The following is a 20105-nucleotide window of genomic DNA, read 5'->3' as shown; positions in this document are numbered from 1 at the left end:
CTTACCTATAGATCAGTCTTATTCTTGACTATAGATCAGTCTATAGTCTTAACTATATATTAGACTATAGTCTTTACCATAGATCAGTCTATAAACTTTACTACAGATCCGTCTAAAGTCTTGTATTTAGATCAGACTTTAGCCTTCTCTATAGATCAGTCTAAAGTCTTGATCAGTATATAATCTTTACTACAGAAACGTTTAAAGTCTTGGTTATAGATCACTCTATTGTCTTGCCTACAGATCAGTCTATAGTCTTAACTACAAATATATCAGTCTATAGTATTTACTATAGATCAGCCTGAAGTCTTGAATATAAAACGGACCATTCTATGGTCTTTAGTACAAATCAGTCCAAAGTCTTGAATATAGACCAGTATTAACTACAGATAAATCAGTCAATAGTCTTGACTAAAGATCGGTCTATAGTCTAGACTATAGATCAGTCTATAGTCCTGACTATAGATCAGTCTATAGTCTTGACTATAGATCAGTCTATAGTCTTGACTATAGATCAGTCTATAGTCTTGACTATAGTCTTGAATATAGATCAGTCTATAGTCTTGACTATAGGCCAGTCTGTAGTCTTGACTATAGATCAGTCTATAGTCTTGACAATAGATCAGTCTATATTCTCGACTATAGGTCAGTCTATAGTATTGACTATAGATCAGTCTATATTCTTGACTATAGATCAGTCTATAGTCTTGACTATAGATCAGTCTATAGTCTTGACTATAGATCAGTCTATAGTCTTGACTATAGATCAGTCTATAGTCTTTACTATAGATCAGTCTATAGTCTTGACTATAGATCAGTCTATAGTCTTTACTATAGATCAGTCTATAGTCTTGACTATAGAGTAGTCTATAGTCTAGACTATAGGTCAGTCTATAGTCAGTCTAGGTCAGTCTATAGTATTGACTATAGGTCAGTCTATAGTATTGACTATAGATAAGTCTATAGTCTCGACTATAGGTCAGTCTATAGTACTGACTATAGATCAGTCTATAGATCAGTCTATAGTCTTGACTATAGGTCAGTCTATAGTATTGTATATAGGTCAGTCTATAGTCTTGACTATAGATCAGTCTATAGTCTTGACTATAGATCAGTCTATAGTCTTGACTATAGATCAGTCTATAGTCTTAACTATAGATCAGTCTATAGTCTTGACTATAGATCAGTCTATAGTCTTGACTATAGATCAGTCTATAGTCATGACTATAGATCAGTCTATAGTCTTGACTATAGATCAGTCTATAGTCTTGACTATAGGTCAGTCTGTAGTCTTGACTATAGAAAGTCTTGGCTATCTATCACTCTACAGATCAGTCAGTACTATAGATCAGTCAATAGTCTTCACTAAATATCAATATATAATCTCAACTATTGCTGAGTCTATATTCTTGATCACAGATCAATCTCTAGTCTTGTCTAAAAATCTATAGTCTTGACTATAGATCAAGCTATATTCTTGACTATTTATCAATCTATAGTCTTTAGTGTAGATCAGTCTATAGTCTTGACTACAGATCATTCTCTATTCTTGACTATAGATTAGTCTATAGTCCAGACTATAGATCAGTCTATTGCCTTGACTATAGATCAGTCTATAATCTTGATCACTCTATAGCCTGACCTATAGATCAGACTATGGTCTTTACTAAATATCATTCTATAGATCACTTTTTTTATCATGACTGAAGATCACTCTCTGCACACTTTTTAAATATAAAACAATAAATCAAATATATTTTAGCATATTTTTTTTTTAATAATTTGCATTTACATTTACAAGCCGCTTTACACGCGTTAACATTTCATTAAACTTTTGAAAGAAAAAAATTTACATGCCAACATGCGTCAGCATTTTGACGCATTTCTCAAAAACGCCTGGAAACAAAAAGTCTGAATAAAAGATTTTTTTTTGCAAATGGGTCATAAATAAATGTTTACAAAAGAAAAGTTTTATATTAGTTTTTATTGTCCTCTTTAAGAAATTTTGCGCTGATTAATACGTCATTTGGGTTGAATTTTTAAATAGAAAGAAATTAACATAAATTAACATTTTGAAAAAAAAAAATGGTTGCTGTTAGAGAAACCAATCATAAGAATGGGGGTAATTTTGTAAAACTTTTACAAAATTCTATTAGCAAAAATTAAAGAGAAAATGAATGAAATTTATATAGAGGAGTTGCCAACCAAATGTAGTTCAAGTGGAGAGTTGCCAACTAAGTTTTGTTTAAAGAAAGTGTTGCCAACTTAAAAGTGCTTTAAATATTTAGTATTATTAATATAATTTTAAGATTTTATGGAATTATTAAAGAACTTCTTTTTCTTTTTTAACTTTCCAGCCTTCATGGAACCCGATGATGTTGCCACTAGTGAAAAATTAGAAAAATTACAAAATCGCCACAAAAGATCTGCTCATCGTACCACCCTGGAAGATATAGAACTAGAAGAGGAACAACTTGAAGCCGATGATGGTCTAGAGGAAAATGAATTTGCGGATCATAAACGGGCCAAGCGGCAAGCTCCCTATATAATATATCCAGAAATTTTAGTAATTGTAGACTATGATGGCTATCGTCTGCATGGTGGTGATAATTTGCAGGTAATTGTCCAAAAAAAAAGACACCAAATTTCAAACAAAAATTAAAACTTAAACTACAAATCAACTGCAATGCATGACATGATTGTTGATAGATTACCAGGCCGTTACCACGACAGACACTCCTATCTTTAAGAAAAAAATAGGTGTGATTTGAAATTTATATGATTCTTAAGACATTAAATAACAACTTGATTTATTTATTTGTAGAAAAATTCTTAATAATTTATTTTATAAAAATATTTTAAATTTGTCAAAAGCTTAACTCTTCTTTAAAAAGTGTGTTATTTTAATAAATGTTTTATTTTGTCAAATTTTTAATTAAATTTTAAAGAACGTGTTTATTTTAAATAATTTATTAACAACAATCTTCATGCCGCCTTTTTTATTTGAAAAGTTTTTTTTTAAGTTTCTAGATATTTAAAGTCTGACTAATTTATTCTTGTTAAATTTTAAGGTGAAACGTTATTTCATCTCTTTCTGGAATGGTGTTGATTTGAGATATCGTTTACTCAAAGGTCCTAGAATACGCATCAGTATAGCTGGCATTATTATATCAAGAGTGAGTATTTCAAACAATTTTCCTTTAATTATATGTAAGAAGTTATAAACAAGCTGGACTATGGACGAAACTATAAGGTCTGGACTATAGACCCAACTATAGCGTGGACTATAGACTACGCTATAATATAGACTGCGTACTACTCTACAGTCTGGAGTATAGAATGATCTATATTATAGATTTGACTATAGACTAGACTATAGACTAGAGTATAGGTTATAGTATAGACTATAGACTAGAATATACTCGGGACTATAGACTAGACTATACTCGGGACTATAGACTAGACAATACTCGGGACTATAGACTAGAATATACTCGGGACTATAGACTAGACTATAGTCGGGACTATAGACCAGAGTATAGTCAGGACTATAGTCTAGTCGGGACTATAGACTAGACTATAGTCGGGACTATAGACTAGACTATAGTCGGGACTATAGACTAGACTATAGTCGGGACTATAGACTAGACTATAGTCGGGACTATAGACTAGACTATAGTCGGGACTATAGTCGGGACTATAGTCGGGACTATAGACTGGACTAGACTATAGTCGGGACTATAGACTGGACTAGACTATAGTCGGGACTATAGACTAGACTATAGTCGGGACTATAGACTAGACTAGACTATAGTCGGAACTATAGACTAGACTATAGTCGGGACTATAGACTAGACTATAGTCGGGACTATAGACTAGACTATAGTCGGGACTATAGACTAGACTATAGTCGGGACTATAGACTAGACTATAGTCGGGACTATAGACTAGACTATTATCGGGACTATAGACTAGACTATAGTCGGGACTATAGACTATAGTCGGGACTATAGACTAGACTATAATCGGGACTATAGACTAGACTATAGTTGGAACTATAGACTAGACTATAGTTGGGACTATAGACTAGACTATAGCCGCGACTATGGACTAGACTATAGTCGGGACTATAGACTAGACCGTAGACTAGACTTTAGACGGGACTATAGTCGGGATTATAGATTAGACTATAGTTGGGACTATAGACTAAACTATAGAGTAGACTATAGTCGGGACTATAGACTAGACTATAGACTAAACTATAGTCGGGACTATAGACTAGCTATAGTCGGGACTATAGACTAGACTATAGTCTGGACTAGACTAGCAATAGTCGGGACTAGACTAGACTAGTCGGGACTATAGACTAGACTATAGTCGGGACTATAGACTAGACTATAGTCGGGACTATAGACTAGACTATAGTCGGGACTATAGACTAGACTATAGTCGGGACTATAGACTAGACTATAGTCGGGACTATAGACTAGACTATAGTCGGGACTATAGACTAGACTATAGTCGGGACTATAGACTAGACTATAGTCGGGACTATAGACTAGACTATAGTCGGGACTATAGACTAGACTATAGTCGGGACTATAGACTAGACTATAGTCGGGACTATAGACTAGACTATAGTCGGGACTATAGACTAGACTATAGTCGGGACTATAGACTAGACTATAGTCGGGACTATAGACTAGACTATAGTCGGGACTATAGACTAACCTATAGTCGGGACTATAGACTAGACTATAGTCGGGACTATAGACTAGACTATAGTCGGGACTATAGACTAGACTATCGTCGGAACTATAGACTAGACTATAGTCGGGACTATAGACTTAACTATAGAGTAGACTATAGTCGGGACTATAGACTAGACTATAGTCGGGACTATAGACTAAACCATAGAGTAGACTATAGTCGGGACTATAGACTAGACTATAGTCGGGACTATAGACTAGACTATAGAGTAGACTATAGTCGGGACTATAGACTAGACTTTAGTCGGGACTATAGACTAGACTATAGTCGGGACTATAGACTAGACTATAGTCGGGACTATAGACTAGACTATAGTCGGGACTATAGACTAGACTATAGTCGGGACTATAGACTAGACTATAGTCGGGACTATAGACTAGACTATAGTCGGGACTATAGTCGGGACTATAGACTAGACTATAGTCGGGACTATAGACTAGACTATAGTCGGGACTATAGACTAGACTATAGTCGGGACTATAGACTAGACTATAGTCGGGACTATAGACTAGACTATAGTCGGGACTATAGACTAGACTATAGTCGGGACTATAGACTAGACTATAGTCGGGACTATAGACTAGACTATAGTCGGGACTATAGACTATAGTCGGGACTATAGACTATAGTCGGGACTATAGACTAGACTATAGTCGGGACTATAGACTAGACTATAGTCGGGACTATAGACTAGACTAGACTATAGACTATAGACTAGACTAGACTATAGACTAGACTATAGTCGGGACTATAGACTAGACTATAGTCGGGACTATAGACTAGACTATAGTCGGGACTATAGACTAGACTATAGTCGGGACTATAGACTAGACTATAGTCGGAACTATAGACTAGACTATAGTCGGGACTATAGACTTACTATAGAGTAGACTATAGTCGGGACTATAGACTAGACTATAGTCGGGACTATAGACTAAACTATAGAGTAGACTATAGTCGGGACTATAGACTAGACTATAGTCGGGACTATAGACTAGACTATAGTCGGGACTATAGACTAAACTATAGAGTAGACTATAGTCGGGACTATAGACTAGACTATAGTCGGGACTATAGACTAGACTATAGTCGGGACTATAGACTAGACTATAGTCGGGACTATAGACTAGACTATAGTCGGGACTATAGATTAGACTATAGTCGGGACTATAGATTAGACTATAGTCGGGACTATAGACTAGACTATAGTCGGGACTAAAGATTAGACTATAGTCGGGACTATAGACTAGACTATAGTCGGGACTATAGACTAGACTATAGTCGGGACTATAGACTAGACTATAGTCGGGACTATAGACTAGACTATAGTCGGGACTATAGACTAGACTATAGTCGGGACTATAGACTACTAGTCGGACTATAGACTAGTCGGGACTATAGACTAGACTATAATTGGGACTATAGACTAGACTATAGTCGGGACTATAGACTAGACTATAGTCGGGACTATAGACTAGACTATAGTCGGGACTATAGACTAGACTATAATTGGGACTATAGACTAGACTATAATTGGGACTATAGACTAGACTATAATTGGGACTATAGACTAGACTATAGTTGGGACTATAGACAAGTCTAAACTATAGACTAAACAATAATCCGAACTCTACACCAGACTATAAACTGCGATATAGACTGGACTATACTTTGGACTTTAGTCTAGTGTGAGTGTTAGTCTTAATGTTATGGAATCTGGTGTGTAATCTGGTTTACAGTCTATCTATCATCTAGCATGGACTATAGTTTGAGCATTAGTATGGTCTGTAATCTAGTGTTTAGTCTATCTGCAGCCAGGTCAACAGTCTGTTCTATAGTCTGGAGTCTCTTTACTGATCAATAGTCTGGACTATATCCATGTAATAGAAATCCTTGAGCATTCAGATTTATCATATTTAAACCATATTTTCTTTAACTTGACTCAACCAAGTCCTCTTTTGCCAATTTATTGACCATGACTAAAGACCATAAAGCAAAAAATTCTTACTATTTTTTTGTAATATTCTTAAACTCAATAAAAAAAAAAACAACAACTTTATCCAAATAATACTTGGTCATCAAAAAAAAATAATAATATTAAAAAGCAGTAAACCATGAAAGTCATATAAGTCTCGTAAAAAAACAACAAAAATAACAATATTTATTGAAGGTCTTAGTGGGAAAATCAATGCAAACATAATTAAACTTTAAAATGGCATGACATAAGACACAAAAATATAATTTTCCAAACAGTAGATAGATAATCTAAAATAACTGGGTATAGCTACTAAAATAAGGTTTATTTTTAAAAGATAAGAAAACTTAAAATAAAATCATTAGGTCATTAGGTAAGCAATAAATTTAACAATAATTTCCTTAATTATAGAAAATATATAGTTTTATTTAAAGTTTTTTGCTTTGTTAGTTAGGTTTTACTTAGTATCTGATATTAGTTAAGATTATCATTCTTAAGAGTGTTGAAAAGCTAAAACTAGTTTTAGTTTTTATACTCTAATTTGTTAGCTTTAAGTGTTAATAAAACCATTAAGCAATAATTTTAATTGTTGCTATTTTTTTTTTTGCTTTGAAATTCTTGAAATGTTTCTATAAGGAGTTTTATGTTTGGAGATTGATTATGTTGGGTTTTTATTATAAATAAGTTGTTGAACATGTTTGTGTTAAAAAAACTAAATAATTAACATATTCAATTAATTTACGGTGGCAAATTTCTTTAAGTGTAGGAGAAAAAGAGAAGCTAGATCAGACAACAGCGGCGAATAGCTAAAAGTGTCGCCTGCCTGTAAGATTCTAGGAAAATTTGCAAAAAGTTTCTTAGAATTTAGTTAGTTTAGTTGTAGTTAAGTTAGTTAGTTAGTTAGTTAGTTCAGTTAGTTAGTTAGTTGTTAGTTAGTTAGTTAGTTAGTTAGTTAGTTGTAGTTAGTTAGTTAGTTAGTTAGTATTAGTTTAGTTGCGTTAGTTAGTCTAGTTCGTTAAGTTAGTTAGTTATTAGTTAGTTAAGTTAGTTCAGTTAGTTACTTAGTTAGTTAGTTAGTTAGTTAGTTGTTAGTTTAGTGTAGTTAGTAGTTAGTTAGTTCGTTAGTTCGTGTAGTTAGTTTAGATTAGTTAGTTTAGTTAGTTCGTTCGTTCGGTTCGTTCGTTCGTTCGTTCGTTCGTTCGTTCGATTCGTTCGTTCGTTCGTCGTTCGTTCGTTCGTTCGTTCGTTCGTTCGTTCGTTACGTTCGTTCGTTCGTTCGTTCGTTCGTGTTCGTTCGTCTTCGTTCGTTCAGTCGTTCGTTCGTTCGTTTCGTTCGTTCGTTCGTTCGTTCGTCGTTCGTTCGTTTAGTCGTTCGTTCGTTCGTTCGTTTCGTTCGTTCGTTTCGTTCGTTCGTTTCGGTTTTCGTTCGATCGTTCGTTCGTTCGTTCGTTCGTTCGTTCGTTCGTTCGTTCGTTTCGTTCGTTCGTTCGTTCGTTCGTTCGTTCGTTCGTTCGTTCGTTCGTTCGTTCGTTCGTTCGTTGTCGTTCGATTCGTTCGTTCGTTCGTTCGTTCGTTCGTTCGTTCGTTCGTTCGTTCGTTCGTTCGTTCTTCGTTCGTTCGTTCGTTCGTTCGTTCGTTCGTTCGTTCGTTCGTTCGTTCGTTCGTTCGTTCGTTCGTTCGTTCGTTCGTTCGTTCGTTCGTTCGTTCGTTCGTTCGTTCGTTCGTTCTGTTCGTTCGTTCGTTCGTTCGTTTCGTTCGTTCGTTCGTTCGTTCGTTCGTTCGTTCGTTCGTTCGTTCGTTCGTTCGTTCGTTCGTTCGTTCGTTCGTTCGTTCGTTCGTTCGTTCGTTCGTTCGTTCGTTCGTTCGTTCGTTCGTTCGTTCGTTCGTTCGTTCGTTCGTTCGTTCGTTCGTTCGTTCGTTCGTTCTTCGTTCTTCGTTTTGTTCGTTCGTTCGTTCGTTCGTTCGTTCGTTCGTTCGTTCGTTCGTTCGTTCGTTCGTTCGTTCGTTCGTTCGTTCTCGTTCGTTCGTTTCGTTCGTTCGTTCGTTCGTTCGTTCTTCGTTCGTTTTCGTTCGTTCGTTCGTTCGTTCGTTCGTTCGTTCGTTCGTTCGTTCGTTGTTCGTTTCGTTCGTTTCGTTCGTTCGTTCGTTCGTTCGTTCGTTCGTTCGTTTCGTTCGTTCGTTCGTTCGTTCGTTTTCGTTCGTTCGTTCGTTCGTTCGTTTCGTTCGTTCGTTCGTTCGTTCGTTCGTTCGTTCGTTCGTTCGTTCGTGTTTGTTCGTCCCTTCGTTCCTTCCGTTCTTTGTCCTTTGCGCTTTTTCCTTCTCCTTGGCTGCCGTTCTTCTTCTCGCCGTCGCCCTTCTCTTTTGCGCGTCTTTGCTCTTTCCTACATATCCGTTACGTTTCCAGTAACCGATACTTAAGATTAAAGAATTTTTATGATAAAACATTTAAATGACATGTGTAAATTAGCTGCTCAGCTTAAGAAAAACATGCAAATTCAACTACTCATAAGATTTCTAAATAAATTGTAATAAAACTTAACATGGTGTTAATACAACAACGCCAACTTTAATTAACTCCAAGTCATTTCTTTATGAAAATACAGAAACCTAAGAACTACCGCTTTTAAACTAGGTTAAACATAATATTTCTATAATATTCATTCTAATCTTTTAGGCTGAACAAATATTAACAGAATTCGTTTTTTTCCCACTTTTAATTTACACACACCTTCCTTGAATTTATTTATAAAACAAACGTTAAGTTTAAGTTAAACCCCAACGACCGGTTTCCTTTCTAAACATGAGACATATTAAAATAGTTTTAAAAAAAATTTAACGCCAAACGACGACGCATTTGTAAAATTAAATAACAGCAAACATGAAATATCCAAAAATATATTTTTAAACAAACGGCCAAAAACAAAAAATCGACACACTCTGAAATTGTCGACTTCCTTAAGGTGGTGTTAAAAAATCATGATAACAAAAAAACTGTCTCGTTTGTTGTCTGGTATATTTAATATGTTTTAATTAAAAGCGAAATGTATTTTGAGTTTTCTAAAAAGATTTATTTACTTGAAATTATATCAGAGGTAACAACAACAAAAAACGCATAATTTTTAAAATTGATTTTTTTGTCACAATAATTTTTAGAGGGATACCCTACAAACTAGTATTATATATTGGGCTATAGCTCAATAATGGACAATAGCTCAGACTAGGCTGGACTGCATTCAGACTATAGACTAAACTATTGTCTATAGACTAGACTATAGTCCGGAGCATAAACTAGACTTAAGTCTGGACTATAACCTAGACTATAGTCTGACGATATTCTGGACTATAGAATGAACTGTATATCAAGCTATTGTCTGAGCTATAACTGAAGCTATTGTCCGGACTATAAACTATACTATAGTCTAGTCTATATGCAAGACTATAGCATGGACTATATACAAGATTAAAGATTGGAACACAGACTTCAGTCTAGACTATAGTCTTGACAATAGGCGAGACTGCTGTCTTGACTATAACCTAGGCTATAGTCCGGAAAATAGACGAGACTATAGTCTGGACTACAGACTAGACTATAGCCTAGACTATAGGCGAGAATATAGTTTGAACAATAGACGAGACTATAGTCTGAACTATAGACTGGCCTATAGACTACTATAGTCTGGATTATAGACTACTATAGTCTGGACTATAGACTACTATAGTCTGGACTATAGACTACTATAGTCTGGACTATAGACTACTATAGTCTGGACTATAGACTACTATAGTCTGGACTATAGACTACTATAGTCTGGACTATAGACTACTATAGTCTGGACTATAGACTACTATAGTCTGGACTATAGCTTACTATAGTCTGGACTATAGACTACTATAGTCTGGACTATAGACTACTATAGTCTGGACTATAGACTACTATAGTCTGGACTATAGACTACTATAGTCTGGACTATAGACTACTATAGTCTATAGTCTTGACTATAGGTTAGACTAAAGTCTTGACTATAGATTAGTCTATAGTCTTGACTATAGATTAGTCTATAGTCTTGACTATAGATTAGTCTATAGTCTTGACTATAGATTAGTCTATAGTCTTGACTATAGATTAGTCTATAGTCTTGACTATAGATTAGTCTATAGTCTTGAATATAGATCAATATATAGTTCTGACTAAAGATTGATAGTCAAGATAATAGATTAATCTATAGTCAAGGCTATAGATCGATCTATCGTGAAGACTATTGACTGATCTATAGTCTTGACTATAGACCAACCTACAGTCTTGACTACAGATCAAACTATAGTCTTGACAATAGATCAATCTATAGTCTTCACTACAGGTCAATCTAAGAATACTATAGTCTAGACTAAAGACTACTATAGACTAGACTATAGTCTGGACTATAGACTATACTATAGTCTGGACTAATGACTATACTATAGTCTGGACTATAGTCTATACTATAGTCTGGACTATAGTCTGGACTATAGTATAGACTATAGTCCAGACTATAGACTATACTATAGATTGGACTGCAGACTATACTATAGTCTATACAATAGACTAGACTGTAGTCTGAACTATAGACTGGTCTATAGACTACACTTTAGTCTGGTCCATAGGCTAGGCTATAGACAGAACTATAGACTACCAATAATTTTTAAACTCTTTTAACTATTTCGAACCTTCAAACGCAGTAAAGTTATCCTCCTAATCAGGGTGCAACTTTGTTAACTAGATCCCGATCTTTTCCCTTACAGCTAAACCTGATCTGCACTTTTGAATCTTACGATCATGACAAATATTGAATCTCGCCTTAAGTTTTACGTAATCTTAAAAATACCGTTAAAAGTCAGTGGCAAATCTTCTTCTGTAACAAGTTTTATAAGATTATTATTCATGATCTATTCAGTTCAAATTTTAATAGATGATCTTGTAAAAAATCTCTATGAAAATTATACCACAAAAGTTGAAACAATTATAAAATGATTTATTAAAGTTTTTTTTTGAAACTTAATGTGAAAGGTCTTGTTAAAAGAATGATTAAACATATGACATAAAGTCAGTTTTAGAAAAGAAACATCAATCATTCTTTCGACAAAAAACCATTATTATTAAACACTTGACTATGTAATGATACTCTTCATGGTTTGATAAACTCACGTTGCTGGCTGGCTGTTTGTCTAAAAACGTTTGTTAATTAAACGTTCAGCATTGTTTTTAGTTAAAAGTTAGTAAAAATTGATAACAAGTTTTACTAAATATGGTTAAAGAATATTGCTATAAAATGAAGGGTATTTAATGGTTGTGATTAAAGACAACTCCTTTAAAATTTATTAAAATTTTATAGATTTATTTACATTTACATTTTTAATAGCTTGTATGTTTGAATATTGAATATGCATGTTTTGGTTTTTCTAGCGATTTTTTTTTTTTTTTTTTTTTGCTTTTGCCTCAATCATAAATCTTTTAACTATTTCTCAAAATACTAAGAACTGTCAATTAAAGTTCAATTTACGCAATCAAATATTTTTTTTTTTTTTTGGGTTGTTTTGCAGCAGTGGTCAAAGTTTTAAAAATACTGTTAAGAACTAAGCCCACGCTGGGAAAATAGACACTAAAATCCCCCCCAAAAGATTTGAATAATATTAAGCAATTGTCAATTCGTGCAGTTTGTTTAGCCAGCAATGTTTTGACTTAAAAATTGCTACAATTTTTTTTCTGTAAACGATATCTAATGCGGAAAATTTCGTACATATATTACTTTTATTCAAAATAAGCATTATCTCTTATAAAAAACAGAAACAAATTTAACAAAATTACACAAAATTTTTATGTTCAAAAGTACTATTATTAGGACTTTCGCTTTTAAATACTTTTCTGTCTACAAACCCATTTTTTTGTTTTTGCAATTGTCATTTTGAAAAATGACCACCCACACTAGATAGACAAATAAATAACTAACCATACACCCACTGCTACCTAGTTTTTCCATCGAAAAAAAAAAAACTAACATGGTAACTATAACTCTGTCTATAGGGTCACAAGTATGCCAAAAACAAAAACAAACAACCGCAAAATATTGGCAACAATTCCCTTTTTGTGACTGCGAGACTGAGTCAAAGTCTAAAGTAAAATGTATAATATTTACATTTTATGATTTGCCATTACTAACACACAATAAGTGAGTGGACAACTGACTACCGGTTTATGGGATAATATTTAAATTTTTGTTGTAAAGCCGAAATGTTCAACCTTAGGGGCCTGGGCATAAAATAGTCAAGGTATGAAAAATATCTCGTTAGGTTGATCTCTTTAGAGATAGTCGAGAGATAGAAGAGACTAAAAGAGAGAGAGAGAGAAGAAGATTATAAAGATTACGTCCAGCCTAGTGAGAATTTGTAGTTCACACCCATTATAACCGGATTCACAAATGCAATAAGTTGTTATAAATTAACATTCGATAGATCAGAGAGATCGTTGAAGTAGGTCGACCCTAAAGTTCAGTTTCGATCCGTTTCTAGTGTTGGACAGTTAGAGAGAAGATGTACTACCATCTTCATACTCATTCTGACAACCTCTGCAGAAGTCATTATATAGAAGATCAATGCGTCTAGCATGGTTACCAAATTAGCAGAGACAGATAGATCGTTGAAGTAGGTCGACCCTTAAGTTCGGTTTCGATCCGTTTCTAGTGTTGGACAGTTAGAGAGAAGATGGACCACCATCTTCATACTCATTCTGACAACCTCTGCAGAAGTCATTATATAGAAGATCAATGCGTCTAGCATGGTTAGCAAATTAGCAGAGACCACTAATGATCGATACCAGATTACGTGGTTGTAGTCTATGAAGACCGAGGAGATAGGTAGTTCTACATAGGTCCATATGAGTCCTCAAAGCTCTAGCGATCGAGCAAGTGTACTAACTCGATCTACGGACCTAAGCATTGGATTAACGAATGTTTAGACAGATCATAGAGGCAATGGTACTCCACAGAACTAGTCTATTTCCAGTTCACTTAGCATGGTTCTCACCAAAGTGTAGGCAATGTTATTGCGATATGTAGTTCCGTGTCCTTTGACCTATAATAAGGGTAATGTTTGAACGTCTTTTCATCTCACTGAGAGACATGTGGCATTCATGGTCAGATGTTGAAAACACGTCAAAAAGCTTGATTATCGGTATAAATTCTGATATTTCTGTTAGATATTCGATAGTTAAAGTTAAACTGCAAGCCCTCATTTGCAGACTATATTCCTTCAAGTCTTGCAAGACATAAAGTACAAGTCTAGAAAGTCTCAGCAAGTTTGCATTCGCAGCTCTTTCTGCGTTCCATTTCAGAATAATCCGACAAGTTTTGCAAGACGTAAAAGTTCTAAGCATCCATCCAGAAGTCATAGGAATATATGTTGAAATACATCAATAAATCGTTCGATCTTTATGTCTAAGATGAACACCTTTAGGTCAGTTAACAGTTTTCACGAATATCTAAATGACCCCGGTTTTCAAAAGAGTACAAGTCTAGAAAGTCTCAGCAAGTTTGCATTACATTTCGTAGCTCTTTCTGCCAGTGAAAATATTCACCTTTCTGAAACACCTTAGTGCTCCGATACACAAACGTGTACAACTGTTAAACGTCTCGCCAAAAGTTCCAAAAGCCTAACCATTTATTGGATACGTATTTCTAATCTGATTTCTTAAGTGAAATGAGGTTTTCGGGTGAAGCTTAACAATCCTCATCACATAAGCTGCGTTCCGAACTTCCAATTTACTGAAATTGTGCCCGTACTCCATTAGGTCCAGTTACGATAGTTACTATTAAACCAACCTCAGACTTTCTATCACTAAGGGGACTTCACTCCATACGATTTTAGTAGTTCTATCCCCCTTTCATTATCCCATTTGGTTGATTTGTTTTAAATCCGCTATCGGTTCTGCTTTTGTAGGATTTACTGCTTCAAGTTTTCTATCCTTTAATAGATCTTTCGTTACTAGACGCGAGTGGCCTGGTACCCATAGCATACAGAGGTTACTAGCGGAAGAAAAGTTGGTTCTGAAAGCGCGTGTGTCATAAATGAAATGTGATTCCATTTCAGGAGGTTTTCACTGATCAGTATCTAACTGCCAGTTAGCCAGAAAAGTTATTTATTGCGTTCTATTACAAGTCATTTCAGGAACTTTACTCATCCTTTTCCAAAACTTTACCAACTCGTACTTTGGTTTAACTGTGTACATTAGAGATCTCCAAGATTCCTTCTCTGCAAGGGAGGATACAGGCCATTGTTGCCCTTTATTTGAGCAAACCCATTCATGGCTTTCGTTCTAGTGTTCCAGTGTCTAATGAAATGTATCGGAAAGATACAGATAAAAAGCGATTGCTTGGGATGGTCTAGATTTCTTCTAGTTCGCAGCATAATTCGCAAATCATTATCATCATCTTTGATTGCTCGGAATCTCACATGTATTAGTTATGCAGTCAGTTATTTGGTACATAGTTCTTGGAATCTTTGCAGCTTAAGCTTTCGATAAATTCTCAATATTCTCCTTCTTCAACATTCTTTCTCTGGTATCGATGAAAGTCTCCTCTCGAACGTTCTATGAATTTTAATATGAAAGTCTGCCGAGATCATACCTTTGACTTGAACATCGTTCTTGGAATCTTTGGCTACTTAAGTTTCCGATACACTCTCAATATTCTCCTTCTTCACCATTCTTTCTCTGGTATCGATGAAAGTCTCCACTCGAACGTTCTATGAACTCTTAATATGAAAGTCTGCCGAGATTCATAACTTTGACTTAAACTTTAGTCATCAAGTTTGTTATTCAAAACATCGTTCTTGGAATCTTTGGCTACTTAAGTTTCCGATACACTCTCAATATCTTCCTACTTCGATATTCTTTCTCTGGAAGCGATGAAAGTTTCCACTGGAACGTTTTATGAACTCTTAATATGAAAGTCTGCCGAGATTCATTCCCTTGAAACTTTGTCATCAAGTTTGTTATTCTGTACATCGTTCTTGGAATCTTTCTCTGGAACGTTCTAGAACTCGAGATTTATACCTTTGACTTGAGCTTTATCATCTAGTTTGTTATTCGATACATTGTTCTTGGAATCTTTGCCAACTTAAGGTTCCAATAAATTCTCAATATTCTCCTTCTTCGACATTCTTTTTCCAGAACCGATGAAAGTCTCCATTCGAATGTTCTATAAACTCTTAATATGAAGGTCTGCCTAGATTAATACCTTAGACTTGAGCTTTATAATTTAATCTGTTATTCGGTTCATAGTTCTTGGAATCTTTGGCAACTTAAGTTTCTGATAAACTCCCAATATTCTCCTACTTCGATATTCTTTCTCTGGAACCGATGAAAACCTCTGCAGCATTCGTAAGAACTTTGATAGCTCGAACTTTCCACGAACTCTTAATTCGGGAAGGGTTTTATAATTCAGTCTATTATTCGATACATCGTTCTTGGAATCTTTGGAAACTTAAGCTTTCAAAAAACTCTCAATATTCATCTAGAAGTGATGAACGTCTCTACTGCGTTCTTAAGAACTTTGATAACTCGAACTTTCTATGACCTCTTAAGGTCTTCCGAGATTCTTCCCTTGTTGAAGCGCTGAGTTGTAGATAACTGAAAATCCCAGTTTAACCCAAAAATTCTTGGGCCCCCCTTAAATAAAACAAGGTTGTGTTAAGCAGCTGTTTTATAAAGAAATAAATTTGACATTTTCCCTGAAATTTATTAACTGTTAAATGTTGAATACCTTCACCTACATACATAAATAAATGTAATGCAATTGGCTCAGACAAAATACCTTAAGAATAGATATTTTTTGATTAAAATTTAACATTAAAATTCCTTAGATTAACTTAAAAGTAAAGAATTTATAACACAAAACGTTAAACCCCCCTTAACGCTTTAACTCTACATTAAAGCCCACTTCCTCATCGGTTTCTAAACCTATGTCAGCTATTAAAGCTTTCTTAGTTTTAGGATAACCCTCCATAATGGCATCCAACATATCGTTACACATACGTTTGCGCTTACGATAGGCCAAAGAGACATTTTCATATTTTGTAACGATTTTTTAACATCCTGAGAAGAAAGCTGTAAGAAATAAATTGTTAAATTAAAGAGAGAAATTATTATTTTTGAAATGATTACCTTATTTGGGTTTCTTGAGCCTGCAAACTTCTTAGCTTTTCATTTGTGTTCCTGATATCATCCAAAAGTTGATCTCTTTCCTCTTCCAAAGTAGCCAGACTTTTAACCTTATTTAAAGACTTCAACTTTGCTTCCAAATCGTTTAATTCTGATTCTTTGTTTTTGAGTATATTCTGAGCTTGTGAAAGCTTTTGTTTTAAAGTTTGCATTTGCTTTTTAAGCTAGAAATGAATTAAATTTTAAGAAATTAAGTAAATATTTCAAAAACTTTGATCTTACCTCTTGATTATTAACATTTTGTTTAGCATAATAGATTTTATGTTTGCCATAGGTTTTGGCCAACAAAATTTCCTTGCTAACCAATGAATCCAAAGCTCTGAAATCGTAAACATAATTCTAAATTTGAAAATTTCTAATTTAAGTAAAAAAATCCTTTACAAACTAACTTTTGTATGGCAGCTTTGCCCAATTCCTTGCCACATTTTTCCAACACCTCATTGACAGCATAAGGTCGATTCTGTCGCAGCATAAATTCCTGCACAGTTTTCAAAATCTCTGTTTTTGACATCTAAATTATTAAATATATTGTTTACTTCTCAGCTTAATGAATTAATTATATCTTCTTAATAAAAAAAAACTTTTATAATTATCTTACCGCTCACGTGTTTTCTGTCAAACATGTGTTCTTTTCCATGCTTTCATGTTAAAGTCTTATTAGCATATTTTTCTTAATAACGGTTATAGAACTTGTTAGGGCAATTTTTTAATAAACTAATTACGCTACATTTATTTAATATGCATAATATGGAGCAACAGAGTGTGATTGACAAATCTAAAATTAATGTTAATATAACAAGTGGCAACGCCTGGACCAGTATGATCTACATATTATAAATTTATTAAATGATTTATTTAAATAATTGTTAAATAAAAATAAAGTTAGTCTGGCACTAAAACAAGAGATTAGTTGGATGTGGAGAGAAGGAACTAAATAATTTGTTATTACAACAATATTTTACTAAATAATGGGTCTGTTAGTTTGACAGGTATAATTAATAAGAGTTAATAACGCACCAAACAAGCCTTGACCCGTGCCGCAGCCACGATATAGACTAAGAATGACGGAATTACAATGTAAAAAAAAAAACTGTCAAAACTTTAGTTAGTTAGTCAATCGGTCAGTTAAATAGGTTTTGAATTAGTTAGATAGATAGATAGATAGATAGATAGATAGATAGATAGATAGATAGATCGATAGATAGATAGATAGATCGATAGATAGATGATAGATAGTTAGCTAGATAGATAGATAGATAGATAGATCGATCGATAGATAGCTCGATAGCTAGATCGCTCGATCGCTCGATCGATCGCTCGCTCGCTAGCTCGCTCGCTCGCTCGCTCGATCGCTCTCGCTCGCTCGCTTCGCTCGCTCGCTCGCTTCGCTCGCTCGCTCTCGTGCTCGCTCGCTCGCTCGCTCGCTCGCTCGCTCGCTCGCTCGCTCGCTCGCTCGCTCGCTCGCTCGCTCGCTCGCTCGCTCGCTCGCTCGCTCGCGCTCGCTCGCTCGCTCGCTCGCTCGCTCGCTCGCTCGCTCGCTCGCTCGCTCGCTCGCTCTCTCGCTTCGCTCGCTCGCTCGCTCGCTCGCTCGCTCGCTCGCTCGCTCGCTCGCTCTCGCTCGCTCGCTCGCTCGCTCGCTCGCTCGCTCGCTCGATCGCTCGCTCGCTCGCTCTCGCTCGCTCGCTCGCTCGCTCGCATCGCTTCGCTCCTCGCTCGCTCGCTCTCGCTACGCTCGCTCGCTCCTCGCTCCTGCTCGCTCCGCTCGCTCGCTCGCTCGCTCGCTCTCGCTCTACTCGACATACGCAGCTACCGGCATCGAACTCGCCTCGCTCGCTCCTCCTCGCTCGCTCGCTCGCCTCGCTCGACTCGCTCGCTCGCTCGCTCTCGCTCGCTCGCTCGCTCGCTCGCTCGCTACGCTCGTCGCTCGCTCGCTTGCGACCTCGCTTCGCTCGCTCGCTCGCTCCTCGCTCGCTCGCTCTCGCTCGCTCGCTCGCTCGCTCGCTGCTCGCTCGCTACGCCTCGCTCGCTCGCTCGCAGCTCGCTCGCTGCTGCTCTCGCTCGCTTCGCTCGCTCGCTCGCTCGTCGCTCGCTCGCTCGCGTCGCTCGCTCGCTAGCTCGCGCGATCGCTCGCTCGCTCGCTTCGCTCCGACTTCGCTCGCTCGCTCCCTCGCTCGCGCGCTAGCTCGCTCAGCTCGCCTCGCTCGCTCAGCTCGCTCCCTGGGGGGGCGCTCGCTCCTCGCTCGCTCGCTCGCTCGCTCTCCTCGCTCGCTCGCTCGCTCGTCGTCGCTCGCTCGCTCGCTCGCTCGCTCGCGCTCGCTCGCTCGCTCGCTCGCTCGCTCGCTCGCTCGCTCGCTCGCTCGCTCGCTCGCTCGCTCTCTCGCTCGCTCGCTCGCTCGCTCTCTCGCTCGCTCGCTCGCTCGCTCGCTCGCTCGCTCGCTCGCTCGCTCGCTCGCTCGCTCGCTCGCTCGCTCGCTCGCTCGCTCGCTCGCTCGCTCGCTCGCTCGCTCGCTCGCTCGCTCGCTCGCTCGCTCGCTCGCTCTCGCTCGCTCGCTCGCTCGCTCGCTCGCTCGCTCGCTCGCTCGCTCGCTCGCTCGCTCGCTCGCTCGCTCGCTCGCTCGCTCGCTCGCTCGCTCGCTCGCTCGCTCGCTCGCTGCTCGCTCGCTCGCTCGCTCGCTCGCTCGCTCGCTCGCTCGCTCGCTCGCTCGCTCGCTCGCTCGCTCGCTCGCTCGCTCGCTCGCTCGCTCGCTCGCTCGCTCGCTCGCTCGCTCGTCCTCGCTCGCTCGCTCGCTCGTGCTCCTCGCTCGCTCGCTCGCTCTCGCTCGCTCGCTCGCTCGCTCGCTCGCTCGCTCGCTCGCTCGCTCGCTCGCTCGCTCGCTCGCTCGCTCGCTCGCTCGCTCGCTCGCTCGCTCGCTCGCTCGCTCGCTCGCTCTCGCTCGCTCGCTCGCTCGCTCGCTGCTCGCTCGCTCGCTCGCTCGCTCTCTCGCTCGCTCGCTCCTCGCTCGCTCGCTCGCTCTCTCGCTCGCTCGCTCGCTCGCTCGCTCGCTCGCTCTCGCTCGCTCGCTCGCTCGCTCGCTCGCTGCTCGCTCGCTCGCTCGCTCGCTCGCTCTCTCG

The 20105-nt window shown here is 37.8% G+C and overlaps 2 protein-coding genes across 2 annotated transcripts in view; one reads left to right on the top strand and one right to left on the bottom strand.

Annotated features, from left to right (window-relative positions):
- LOC119601791 overlaps window positions 1-20105 on the top strand; it is a 163700-nt gene that overhangs the window by 120587 nt on the left and 23008 nt on the right. The window contains 2 exon segments of the mRNA XM_037952935.1: window positions 2358-2617; window positions 3072-3176. Of these exon segments, the coding sequence (XP_037808863.1) occupies window positions 2358-2617; window positions 3072-3176 (365 nt within the window).
- LOC119601792 (homologous-pairing protein 2 homolog) overlaps window positions 16544-20105 on the bottom strand; it is a 33145-nt gene continuing 29583 nt past the window's right edge. Inside the window, 5 exon segments of the mRNA XM_037952936.1 lie at window positions 16544-16856; window positions 16859-16882; window positions 16939-17158; window positions 17217-17313; window positions 17384-17505. Coding sequence (XP_037808864.1) covers window positions 16684-16856; window positions 16859-16882; window positions 16939-17158; window positions 17217-17313; window positions 17384-17505 — 636 coding nt within the window. The 3' untranslated portion in view covers window positions 16544-16683.

This window comes from Lucilia sericata, unplaced genomic scaffold (assembly GCF_015586225.1).
Source record: "Lucilia sericata isolate MDLA Ls3-8-SP2 unplaced genomic scaffold, ASM1558622v1 Contig000191F_arrow, whole genome shotgun sequence".
NCBI classification, from domain to species: Eukaryota; Metazoa; Arthropoda; class Insecta; order Diptera; family Calliphoridae; genus Lucilia; species Lucilia sericata.
The sequence above is the reverse complement of the archived record's forward strand: the minus strand, read 5'-3'. Positions and strand labels throughout refer to the sequence as shown.